This window comes from Manacus candei, unplaced genomic scaffold (assembly GCF_025592945.1).
Source record: "Manacus candei isolate 608988 ecotype Guabito, Panama unplaced genomic scaffold, ASM2559294v1 h1tg000014l, whole genome shotgun sequence".
In the NCBI taxonomy this organism is placed as follows: Eukaryota; Metazoa; Chordata; class Aves; order Passeriformes; family Pipridae; genus Manacus; species Manacus candei.
Window position 1 is genome coordinate 35,233,306 of NW_026138062.1, and position 13,376 is coordinate 35,246,681.

The 13,376-nt window shown below is 44.8% G+C and overlaps 1 protein-coding gene across 9 annotated transcripts in view; it reads left to right on the plus strand.

Moving 5' to 3' along the window:
* The window catches only part of SPATA13 (spermatogenesis associated 13), a 154,768-nt gene that overhangs the window by 101,090 nt on the left and 40,302 nt on the right, over positions 1-13,376 (plus strand). For 6 of the 9 annotated variants that reach the window (XR_007903284.1, XR_007903285.1, XM_051780096.1 and 3 more), the window contains exon 2: positions 4,519-6,315. Coding sequence is in view for 7 of the 9 variants with exons in the window: in XM_051780096.1 (XP_051636056.1) it covers positions 4,519-6,315 (1,797 nt within the window). In the remaining 2 variants the exon portion in view is untranslated. Of the gene's footprint in view, positions 1-2,597; positions 2,760-3,113; positions 3,473-3,541; positions 3,656-4,518; positions 6,316-13,376 lie in introns of those variants that run through there. The other 3 variants (XM_051780100.1, XM_051780103.1, XM_051780097.1) reach the window with 3 other exon arrangements.

Here is a 13,376-nt window from a genome sequence, read left to right on the forward strand (position 1 = left end):
TGTTCTCAAAGTTCCTCTCTTCATAAAGTACTGTACTTGGTTAACCATAACATGTACTGCTGGCACTGCCCCTCTGTTCACTGCAGCCTTTGTTACTCATCTGGAGCCTGTAAATAACACAGTATGTAGCTCAGTTTTTCAGAAATACCTGTGCAAGTGCTATGAATTTGTTCTTATTACTAAGCATTCTCAGTGGCAGATAGCACGAATATTCTCATTTTGCTTTTTTATGATGGTAGAAAAACCTTAGTATAGGAAGGACTAAAGTTACTTTAGTTTGTAACTTTGAGGAAACACTATGGCTTGCTTTTCTTCAAATACTGTAAGAAACTAAAAAGTGCTCAAGTTAATAGTCAGAAAAGGGATTTTTCTTTTTTCTCATGGCAGTCCTGTTGGTAAATTTTACTTCGCATCATTTTACTAGACTTTGGTGTCCTGAATACTATATATTTACCAGCCTTTTAAAAACAACAACAAAAAACCAGATTAATAAAAGATCTGGGTAATTATTGGTCTCCAGTACAGGAAGTTAATCCTGCTCTCAAACACACTCCTTATTGTACTGCATCTGAGCTTCTCTGAATACTACGTGCATATGGAAGGACAGACTGAAACAACGAAGCTGCAAGAGTCAGAAGAGGGTTTTAACATACTACCAGTAGAAAAGCAAGTCTGGAAGATTAAAACTACTTACTTTTAGAAACTTGTCAAACATCGAATTGCCTAGATACTGTTATTTCTGTAATTGCAAATGTCAAGGTATTTCCTTTATTAAATGTAGCGACATTTAAAGAATACAACATACAACATATATTCTTACCTAATTATCTAAAGTGAGTTTTAGCAGGCCTTTCTAAGGAAATTAAGTTCTTCTGAGCACTTTGTTAGTCTGTCAATATCTTCTTCTGTCATTTCTAGCTCTTCAAGCCTATTTAGACTGCTGATGAGTTTCAAATATGTTTAAAAGACCAGTTCAGATCTCAGTTATCAGGATTTCTTAAATTTCAGACACACTGCTGGCAAGATAAAGGAGAGACCCAAATTAGTGGCTTAATTCAGCTCAACAGTTTTCTCTGCTTTGTCTTTTTGTCCAACTGGTAGATAGAGGACACCTGAGGAACTGGGGTTCTCTTCTCTGAGAGGCCCTGTGAATTAAAAAGTATACTCAAAAGGAGTGTGATGCATATACCTGTGATATATATTTAAGGAAAGGAATGTACAGGAATATAGGAAAATAAATCCATTGAAATTCAGGCTTGAATAATGCTGTTAGAAATTATCAAGTGACCAGCACAAACCCGTATAGATACCAGGGAGGCTGTGAGACAAGTTTATAAGACTTGGGGAAAGTGGTTTTAAAGTTAACTTCTGACACACTTTTTGTCTCACATAAATGAAACATTTCTCATAATGTTACCACTAATGTCATCATCTTGGCCATTTCATCACCTTTACTGAGTCCCCCTTCAGAGACTTCCCTTTCCCAAGGTCTGAAGCAGATAGTTCTTGTCTGCGCTGACCTGAGAACTTCCCCCAGACAGTTCCAAGCTAACACAGATCACCAGCCATGGTCCATATGGACTGTCTCCATACAATGTCAGCACTTCCAACCTTAATCACCATTTATGTCTCCTTTGCTTCCCATGCCAAGCACTGCAAAGCAACCAGTTTGCCTCCTCATTGGAGTCATTATTCCAAACTCCCTCATTCCATGGGGTGTCCCAGAAAGCTGTGGCCAGCAAGACCAGGGCTGGTGGCAGGCTGTGCCTGCTGCTGCTGACTGCTGGAGAGTCCTGCGGTCATTCCCAGAGTTATTTGCTACCTCATTTGACCGGCATCCCTTAAGCCCATTTGTTTGCCTCATTCCCTAACTACACCTTGCCTTTGAGAACGTCTGTACTGCTCTCCAGAGAAGTAATTATACAGCCTGTGCAGTCATACCAGTCTCGGAGGTGAGGCAGTAGGGCTGATGGCCTTCGTTAGTTCTCTAGGGCGTCTGTTCTGCCATACAAACGAAAATGGGACAAGACAGAGTGTATCTTACCTGAGCTACTTTAAAATAGTTTTAATTATGTCTACACTTCTAGTCCAAGTGTAGAAATATTATTAGACGATAAACTATTTGAGCAAGGACTACCAGTTGTTACAGGTCTTTGCCAGGAGTCGTGACATATGGCTTTAAGACACTGTCTCACAAAATCTTCCTTGTAAATAGATGAACTCTGTTCCGACTGTGCATAGAATGTTGTTCTTGCTGCAAAGTCTGAGGAAGAGCAGCAAGCCAAAAACTTGCCCAGATTTTGGACAGAAAGGCAGCCTGGTAACCAAGCGTAAATTCGGCCAGTGGGCTGTGCTATGACCCACTGCAAACAACGCGGGTGAGGAGAGCACACGGACCTAGAGCCGCGCGGTGAGGGCCGAGGCGAGGCGGGACACCATCGAGGAAATTCTGGATGCACTAAACGTGATCATCCTTGCGTGGCCGGTTGTTTTCTACGGCGGGGAACCGCCGTCGCGCACGGCAGAAGGAAGTGAGGCTCCTTCCCAGGAGCTGTCGCGCTGGAGACCCGGCGGGAGTCACTTGGGGGCGGTCACTCGGAGCAGACCCTGCCGGGGAGTGCTCGAGGCGGGGGCGGCCGGGGGAGCCGGGGCTTCCCGCCCCGCCCCGCCCCGGCGCGCCGCCGCTGCCATAGCGATGCGGGAGCGAGTGGCGGCGGGGACGCGCTGCGGTGGTGGTGGGGTGCCCCGGCTCTCCCCAGGTAAGGACGCTGCTCCGGGGCCGCCTCCTGGAGAAGCTGTTGCAGCTTCCACGCTGCGAGCTGAGTTTCTGATCTCATCTCACTGTGTTTGTTCTTCCCCCTCTCCCCCGCTCCCCTTCTGCACTGCTCAGGTGCAGTTTCTCCCAAAGCCGCTTTCTGTGGGAACTTCTCTGCCGAGAGCGGCGCCTTGTGCTCTTTTACAGTTGGATGTTTTTTTCCCGCGTGGAAAGTTGCGAGCGGTACAAGGGTGCGGCGGGCAGGCGGAGGGCTGGGTGCCCGGCGGGCTTTTGTCCGGCCCCGGGTGCCGGGGCGGCGGGGCTGGCCCGGCTCTGCCCTGCCTGGGCGCCCGCCGGGCTCCGCCGTGACCCCGTGAGTGAGGGGGATTAAAAAACAGCGGCGAGGGAGAGAGTTCGGGCATCTCGCTGAAGCGCAAGCAAGTCTTTTTATCCGCGGATGAATGGAGACTCGCAAAACTTTCCAAGTGCGCTCAGGAGGGAGCAGCCTTAAAACCAGCGGGCGCAGGCTGCGCAGCTGCCGCGTTTCACGGGGAGGTGGCAATCGCCTGTGAGGGACCCGCCGGGCGCCCCGGGCCGCTCACTGCTCTCTCCCCGCGATGGGACTCTCGGCGGGCTGGTGCATCGCCTGCCGCTGCGCCTCCGCATCGCCCGCAGCTCCCATCCCCGCCGGCCCCCCGAGCCCCTGCGGTCCTTCGGGTGGGTAGAAGACAAAGAAGGGGCCGGGGCTGCCGGTTTCCCCTAAGCACAGCTGTGCGTTTTCTCTCCTTGTTTCGGGGCAAGGCGGGGAATCTCCCCTTCGCCCCCACCTCACCGTGGCAGGTTTGCGAAGATCCCACTGCCCGTTGCTGAAAGAACGGTGGCATGAGCTTTGTTTTTAAGGTGGAGCAAGCTTCAGACTGTGCATCCCAGTGGTTTTGGGGCGTTGTGTAGCGTGGTGGGGCAGACGCCTGCCTGCCCGGCAAAGACCCCTGGCATGGCCGCCGGTCCATGCACTGGAGTGTGTTTTGGGCTGCTGGATCTCCCATGCCTAGCTCAGCGGGAGATCCCTTATACAACGCATGCCAAACACTCCAGTCACTTTCAGATTTATGGTTTTATCCCGCTGTCAGGACAGCATAGGGTGGCTTCTGGGTGTATTACTTCTGATTCTTGTTTTCTTTAGTAGGGAAAAATACTTTGCTGTGCGCTTGCTGTAAGTTCTTAGGTTTTTATTTGCCTGCGGACAGACGAGACTGTCAGGTGTCACATAGCCTTCCGACAGCAGGAAGCATAGGAAAAGTTATGTATATTTTCCTCTCTTTTGCCTACTGTTTGAGAATTAGGTGTCACTTGATGACTATGATTGCTTTTTGAATGAAAACTTCCCCTGTGTCTTGGGGCTCAGTGCTGAGCACTTGAGGAGGAAGACTGGATTGCTGTTGTTGGGGATTTCTTTCTTAAAGTGTGTATGAACATTGTATTTACCACTGTAAGGTAGGTGTGGTAGTCATACTGAATTTATTAGCTGATTAAACATTAGAGAAACAAGTGCATATTGAAATTATTCTGGTCTCTTAAATTGCTAATGAATTCAATTATACTTCAAGGAGTTCTCTGCACCCCTGCAACACATCTTTGTTCAGCATAGAAGAACTCCTTAATTTTGTGTATGTGTTTATTTCCTGCAATGGAGCTCAAACTTCTTTTAGTTGGGTACTTTGTAAGGAAATTTCTTAACGGTGGCTTTTGTTTTCCTGGTGCAGGCAGTGCCACCTGAGGAGCTCAGCTCATCCAGTCGATGTGAAAGCGAGACAAACCAAGGTGCAGCAGATGGAGGGGAGGCAGCAAGATCAGCTGGTGGAGACAGCAGTGTCACTTTGAGCTACCCCAGCCTCAGACTCCGTGCGTACAGCATCGAGAGCATGACAACATTTCCGAATGGCTGTGGAAATGGCACCACTGTTACTTGTATAGTTATGGATAATAAAGAGCCCCAAAACCAGACTGCCTGTGTCAGTAACAATGGGGGACACAGCACCAGCAACAGTCATGAGGAAGAATTTCAAGAGGATAAAGTCAGCCCTTCCAAAATCATGCGCTTTTTCACCACCCCTCGGAAACGGGCTAATTCCAGCTCTGACAGGCCTCGTTCTCTGGTTTTGATGGGCAGCTCATCCACGTGGAATGCCTTCTCTTCCATCAGAAAAATGGGTTCTTTCAAGAAGTTGAAATCTTCAGTTCTCCAAGAAGTTAAGACAAGGGAATGTTCAGACATCTTAAATGAGAATGGCGTAGGCAAACATGGCTTAAATGGGGCAGTGGTACGAATTCAGACTCACAGGTATTCCTATTCGGGGCCTCTACATGATTTCCAGAATGCAGTGGATGGCTTAGCTTCTGACTGCTCTGATGCAGAGGAAAGTGATGAGTCTTTCCTGAGGAACACTCATCGTTCACGCAGCATCAGGCGGGCTTATGGTGCTGGCCGCATAAACTTGCTAGACACAGATAAAGTCCAGAGTCATCACAACTGTGTTAGGCCAACATCACCTCTCATTGCAGAGCCAAAGATCTGTGAAATTTTAGTGAAGGACTCTGCAGACAACAGGATGATTTATCGGAGAAGCAAAAGTTCTGATAATTTGAACTTTCTGAAAAAAAGCTCATTCAAACGGAAGTCCACCTCAAACCTTGCTGATCTGAAGGTTGCAAATGAGAAACAGATGCCAACAAGGACTGTGAGTGTTGCTTCTGCTGACTCAGACAAAAGTGGTGGAAACCCTGAGAGGAGATCCAAGCGATGGAAGAGCCCTATCAGGGCAAAGGATTTTGACCGAGTTTTGAAACTTGTCAGTAATGTTACGGATGTTGCATGGAAGAAGGATGCCCCTAAGAGCACAGCTCCTTCTCCCATTGAGCAGTCCCAGAGAATAAGGTCAAACAGCAGACTGCACGATGACTACTCCCGCAGGGTTTCCAGCAGCACGGATCATGACAGAAAGAGATGCACCTCCCCAGTATGCAGTCCAGACTCTTCCTTGCAGGGAACACCTTGTCTGCAAAGCCCTGTGGTTGCTCAGGATAAAGAGGCCGAAATGAATGTAGCTGTTGCGGAAGACAAAAGCCTCAGGACGTCATCGGGTATCCTAGACTCTGATAGTTTATCACCGACACTGAATGACATTAGTCCATTTCCTAATGAAGTCTTTTATTCGGACTCAGATGAACCAAAAGCTACCCAGCAGTTTACAGACGAAGCTGAAAACCCTAACGTTCCAGTCAGGCCAATTACTCCAAAGCCTCAAAGTCCTACTGCAGGGAAGGTCAAGTGCAGTATGAATTTCCAGTGTCAAAACCATCACAGCACATTGTCACTGAGCTCATCAGAGAGTGAGGAGAGAGTTGAGGTACCAGGGCTGAAGTTGGGAAGGAATCCTGTTTGCTTCCAGGACTCGGTGCAAACTGTGTACTACGATGACGGAAATGAAGACAGTGGCATAAGCAGCCACTCTCAACTGAGCCTCAATTTAGCCTCTGGTGCCGAAGAGAAAAAGGAAGAGGTAAGAAAGAAAACAAAATCCTTCAGAAGCTATATATATATATCTATATATATATATATCTATCTATCTCAGGTTTTGTCTTTATTAATGCAAAACAATGCAAACTAATGGCTACTGCAGCTTGTTATTGCTAAAATATGCTGACAGCAATTATTTCCTCTAATATATTCTCTTTGGATGCTAATGTAAAATTATTTTTGCTTTGCGCATTAATATCAAAGAAAGTTTTGGCAGCAAAGTTATTCATGTACATTTTCAAGGGCAGCTTATTGCACCCTGCAGAGACACCACCTTGTCATGTGGTCTTGTCAGATTTTACCAGCTTAAGCGGGGTCTGGCTGTATTTCCTTTCCAGCTGAAAGGTCTTTAAAGAGTCCATATATTTTGGAGTAGTGTTGACTCATTGGACAACACTTTGCCTGTGGAAACCTTGCAGAAGATGGTAATGTTTGTGGAGTGCTGTGACGTGAAAGCCGCAGTACAGAGGTTTAAGTATTCTGTTGTATCCAGCGTTTTCACTGTGCAGTGATATCCATGCTGAGGGTAAACTGCTTGGTTATTTATTTGCCTGCCAATTGCAGATAGCATTACTTTAGATGCTGGGCTGCATGTCTTGCTGCTATTGTTTTGGTGAAGATACTGTTGTTTCAGTGCACCTAATGTATGATTTCACACTCTCAGTAGATGGGTAGATATATTGCGGCACTTCTGAGGTAAGCTCACGTGGTAACACTGTGCCCTCACCTATACCATGGTTTGAGTTGGCACTGGAGCAGTTGCAGTGATTTGGCAGTGTTGGTGAAGAGCTGTCTGAATACCCCATGCTTGTCTGAAGCAGTGAGGCTTAGCTCAGTCCCACTGATGTGCAGTAATGGGGTTTTGAGCTACTTGGGGTGAGGTAGCAGTGAAAGATTTGCTAATCATTGGGAAAAGTACACCGGGGCAAAAATCCCTCTGGATATATATGAATATGCAAGCCATTTGCAAAATACAGCTGACATAGCTCTTAAGCCACCTCAGTTTGAGTAGAAGAGTGTTATACCTTAGATATGAGATAGACAAAGTTAATGCTGCAGCTGCACAAGCTTCAGCCTTTCATGCTGTCAAGTTTTTAAATGTCTGTGAAGCTGTCCTACTTTTAAAAGCCTAGCACAGTTTTTTCAAACTAGCTGTAAATGTTAACAGAACTTATCAGTATTGTCCTTTTGCTGGAGAAAAGTGAGTTTGTTTATTATAATATTTGCAGCAATGGTAAGATTGGAAGAATAAACTCAGGGTGTATAATATTTGGGCTCTGAGGTTACTCCTCTTCTGGAGTCCTAGAACTGCTCCAGCCATCCATATTTTCCAAAAGTCTCACTTGTATGCAAGGAGATGCTTTCACACTGCCAGAAGAGGCGAGAGCCCTAGTGTGGATATATGCCAGTTGTATTTCTCAGGAATAAAATGGGAGGTAGAATTAATGCTACTCATCTACCATCTAGTGGTGATCTGCCATCATGACTCAAGGGAAATTCAGCTGGTCCTTTCCCTTGACTCCCGACAAACCACTACAGTTTTTATATGAATGTGTGTTCGTTGGGTGGATAAAAGTTACTGCAGTTTTTAGTTTTAACAGCACATTCTGTTATTATCTAACATGCAATTCAAGCTTCCTCTTTATATTATAACATATTTTAGGTTAATTATGAGTGCCTTTCAGTGCTTGCTTCAGTTGCCTAAAATAGAGAGTTGTGCACTGGTGGCAGCTCTGGGTTTGTGTAGCGGGCAGGCGGACAGTATGGAGCCCTGCTGAAGATAGAGGAAGTGGTGGCCAGGGGATGGACCCCTTGGCTAGTAACCCTTCCCTCTCCTGTAGCGCTGCCTGGAGCCCCTGTGCTTGACAAAACAGCTGTGACCACTCAGATGGTGTAGCTGCATCCAGACCTCTCTTCTGATCTAAAAAGCAAAGTTTTTGGAGGTGGTAGCTGTGAATTGGAAACAGGAGCCAGACAGGACAGGCTTTACTTCTGCCTTATTATGCAAGGGATATAAATTCTCTCCTTTCTTTTTTCCGCACATGTTCTTCATCCCATACACAACCCTAAAGCTGTGACATTCAGAGTGACTACAAAAAAGGGAGACTATTATGGTTTCTCCCTACCATTTCTTTGGAGGATTTCATTGCTCACTTCCTCCTTTACAGCATACTTCCCTCAGCATGGAGGTAACTTAGTACCAGAACTACTTATGCTAGGTGATTTTTTTAATTGGAATGTACCTGTTGGCACTTTTATGAATGTTGTGTACTCACACAGTGAGGTCACTGGGGATTGAACTTTTGACTACAATTCATTTTTAACTCCACCTTACACCTCCACATTACAGAACTGTACCAGCCCAGCAAGTTGTTCCTGTGACAGCCAAGCACTTGGTTTGTTCTCAACAATCATTTGAGATGTAGTGCCGAGCCATGCACATCTCACATTTTTTAGACTTTGTCTGAACCTTAATACACTGTCTTGATGGGCAACTCTGTGCTGTTTCCATGTTTCATGGATCTGCTTTTCTGTACGGATTTCATGTATGAGCCATTATGTATTCCAGTACAGCCACTAAAATCTCTGTGGCTTGGAAACATGTTTCAGTACAAAGCTTAGAAGGTGCTAACCAGTCAGGCTCAAATATGCTCTCTTTTAAGGACTGGCTGCCATAGCTGGAAGCAAATGTAGTTTATTCCCTAACCCACTCATCTAGTAGATTAGTCAGCAAATGAAGTCTGTGGAACTTGGTCCATCTCTGTATTTTGCTAAATATTAGTGGAAACTAAATATTTCTACTTTTTATTTCCCTAAAACTGTAAAGCTGACTTTGCAGTATTGACACGAAGGCATGTATCCCTTCTTCAGAATCTGTTTTTTTTTTTTTCTTGTGTCATTCAGTCTTAAGATCCTGTCACTTCTGTCACTTTGTTGGTTTCACCAAAATGCAGGATTTGGATTGGAGCAGGGGAAGTGCTAGGCGTTCTTGGTTCTGACAGAGGTTGCTTCTCAGGGAAGAGCTAATTAAGTGCAGCCTGAATCCATGCCTCAGCACTTCTTAAGCTACAGAGGTGTTAGTCACCAAAGCTCATCTGTGACATCCCAGGCTTTGCCAGTGTCTACTTCGTGCCACTGTCATTTGTATTCAATATGTTGCTTTTAAATAGCACGAAGAGATGATTAAGTACAAGTTTGTATTTGGAGTGTTTCTTATAGTCTTTCATGAAGAGCAGCCCCATGTCACTGTAAATAATGACAACTTAAAGTCTGATTTGGACTAGTGTGTGTCAGCCACTAAGACTGCCTGAACTGTTCTGAGTTTGTTACAAAAAAATAAAAATCAAGTTATTTGACATTTCACCTAGTCTTTTGCAAGCTCTTGGAGCACCTGCTATTTAGATTGCCTTGCTGGCATCTGGCTTCACAGTACACCAGACTTTTTATTACTTGAATACCTTATCTACATGACCATAAGTGAATGATAAATTGAAGACGTGACTCTGCTGTCATTAGGGTTGACTCACATTGTGTTTGAAGACAATACTTTGTGTTCTAAGACCTGTCTCATTTTTGTTCTTGCCATACAAAACTCACTGGTCCCAACTAATCCACATCATGAAGGCCCCAAGTGCTCAGCTGTTGTCATAGTTGGGCTGGTCTGTCCTGTACAGGTCTCTGGGCTCTGAATACTGAGCACTGAGGGCATAACCTGGGGGACAGCTTATGGAGGGGAAGAGGAAGAAGAACTGTATGAGTGCAAATATGGAGAGGACTTAACTCTGTCCTCACTGTTCATCCTCCCTATTTCTTGCTTCAGAAAGTGTCCTCACGTCAAGGACCAAAGGGTGGTGGCTAGATGTAGTTATTTTCAATACCCACACGGAGCAAGCAGCAGTGAGGAGCTGAGGATGATCATCTTCAGTACCTGCCTCAAGTTCTTGAGTGCTGGGAATAAGCAAACTTCTGGGAGCTAGCTGCTTTCAGCTCTCTGAACTCTTCCCTTTGGATTTATTCACCTCTGGTTCATCCACATGCAGTTTAGAGTGTGGCTTAATCAACTTAATGTGTATAACTGAAAATGTGATAAACTGTGAAGGATAATTAGGTAAAGTAAATTAGTGGGGATAACTTTTTGAACTGGGTTTACTCCTAAGGGGCTTGTGATTTGGAGTGAGGACTCACCACTCCAATGACGCTCTGGTCTTGCTGGCTACAGGGCCTGGGGATAGAGCAGCAGAGCCCCGTAACAGGCTCTCAACAGCATCTCACAGCAAACTGAGGTTTCAGTTAGACCAAGTGACATTGGATTTGCACTAAACTCTGAGCTGCTCTGCACAAGTCAGGATGTGTTCACACAATGTCCCCACAGTCACTCAAAGAGCGACTTCCAGAAGCACTTGCCCAGAGCTAAACCATAAACCACTGAGAATTGCTACAAACCCAAATTGCAGAATCCATCACTGAAATAATGCAGAAGGGAGCCCTCAAAGGACACGAATAGCTTCCTATTGCAGCAAAAGCTCTTTCAACTTGCAGCAGCAGAGCTGTCTGCCATTCAGTACAGCCTGTAATCATTTTTTGCTGTATCCGCTCCTGGGAAGAAGAAGAACAAGGCAGTCATGACAGTCATCTGAATTCTGGATCAGGTTAAATTTTAGACCAAGTAACTCTGCACTGCTGAATAAAATTGGCCATTCCTGGAAACTGTAGGAAAGTACAGGAGTTACTGTCATCCCTGCAAAAATGTTTCTGGATGCTGGGAGAGCTCAGATGGACTCCACTGCAGTTAGCTGCTCTCTTTTCTTACTGGATTTGTGCACCTCTGCCTTTCCAGAGTGTCTATATTTTACTCTACTGTAGCTGTCCTCTGGCATCTTAGTAGTACCCATATGTTGCATGTCGTGGGATCAGGTGTAATAATAGTAACCCAGAAAGTTGAATGGCACTTCTGGCCATGTGATTTGTTTTTTACATTGAGCAGGGTGTTGAGTTGTCAGCACTGAATATCTGTCTCAATTCTAGGTGGCCGAGATGTCCAAATTGAGCAGAGGCAGCTGTAGAGTTTCCTTTGAGCCACCTCTGTTTCCCCTTTCTGGCATCTGGAGGCTGCTGTGCTGCTTGTGGTACTGGGATGCCATGGCAGGGTGGGAGGCAGGCCAGGTGCTGGGGGGAACCGAGCACAGCAGCTCAGGCACAGCAGCCTCGCCCCTTCTGCATGCTCCAGGAGATAATAGTTTGCAGACATAGAGTTGCTCCACGCCACTGAAGCTCCACGAGCTGGAGTTTATGACTGCTGCTGAGACCTGCCCATATCAGGGCTTGGGCTTGGGCAAGGATGATAAGGCTTTGCTCTGGAAGGGTGGAGGGAGTAAGGAACCAGAGGACTTCAGTCTGGAGAGACACTGAAGAGATACAGAGGCCTATGGCTTTTTGGTTTTTACTTTGTTAGCATAAAGTTCCAGTTTCAACCTGTGGTTATCATCTGGCTTTTGAGGTTTGTCCGTGGTTATTACAAAAGTAGCCTGGAAAAAGTTGCTTGTTTTGCCAAATAAAAGGAAATTTTTTTTTAGACCTGTTACTTGATCTGGGCTTTTCTGAGTCAATTTAGAAAATATTTAGGGATTTCTTTAGGGATTGCTGATGCCTATACGTCCTCTGAAAGAGGCAGAGGATAGGAATACTCTGTACACTACATGCTTGCTATTCCAGTTGAGATACTGAAGTAAAGAAGGGGCAGTATAAGAGTGTCACCCAGCCATCCTGAAGTATCAGTCACCAAAAAACTCATGGTGACTATTTAATGGAAATAGTTTTCTGGTTTTAGCACGCTTGCATTTTTATATGACTGATGAGGTTATTTCTGCAAAGCAAATACATTTTCCTGCAGACTCGTCCCCTCTGCCAGTTGGAAATATGTTAGCTGGTTTGGTTTTGGAAATGAGTGAGAGGAGAGGACGAAGGAAATCCTTGAGGCTGAAGAAAAGATTTGAGAGTCACGAGATTTGCTTGTCATTTCCAGTTCAGCCCTATGCTTCCTCTGTGACTTACGTGATTTAACTGCTTTGCATCTGCTCCTTATCTGTGAACCATGGATATTACAAAGGTGAACTTGCTAACCTTGGTAAGGCATATTGCTGAGAGGGAAAGCTTTTATGCTTTATTGTTGATTATGATAAACAGGCTTTCAAGAATCAGGTTAAATGAAGCAAACCTGCATTAAAAGGCCTTAGAACATAGATGGCTAAATTTTGTTTGGAGTTGTATCTGTATAGACTGATCTTTAAATACAGTTTTATAGGTGTATTTGTTAGTTAGAACACCACAATTGCTTTGGTGTCAGCAAATCCCAAGAGGAGAATTATATAAATTTTTTCCCAGTTTTGAAAACTTCCAAACTGAGTGTTTTACCACAGCAGTTTGTGTTGCTAAGAAGGGTTGATTTCACCATGTCACAAAGCACAGCAATATAATTTTCCTTTATTACAATGCATAATGTTTCCTGCACCCATTCTAGAAGCTCACACTGGTATCGTGCAGCAGTATTCCTTTAGGGAGTATCCCTCAGAAGCAGTGCTCTGCAAATTTTTAAACTGTGGATCCACACAATTTTTTTGGGGGGGGAGAAGGGGGAAAGAAAAGGCAGATTATCCTCCAAGCAGCTAAAACTTTTGTTAGATGTTGAATATGATGGTATTACTTTGATTTCTTCTGCTTTGCTTGTGTAATTGCATTACACAAGGTGTAATTGCATTTGTTCTTGAGCAGGTTTTTCTTTGCAGTTGTTTCATGGATTGTATTTTCTTGTCTTGCTATTCAATATAGTTGAATAGCACTATATTCTAGGGATAGATAATCAATGCATTTATATGGGGTGTTCTCAGAGGCTGATTAAAAAGGAAAGATGCTAGTGGCAGAGGAAGTGGAGGGATGTAAAGAAAAAGAATATAGTGCATGTTGCATTTAGGAAGGAATAGATGGAAATTTTCTTCTAGCAAGTGAGTTGGACTGGTTTAATAATTCTGGTTTGTTTGTGATCAAAGA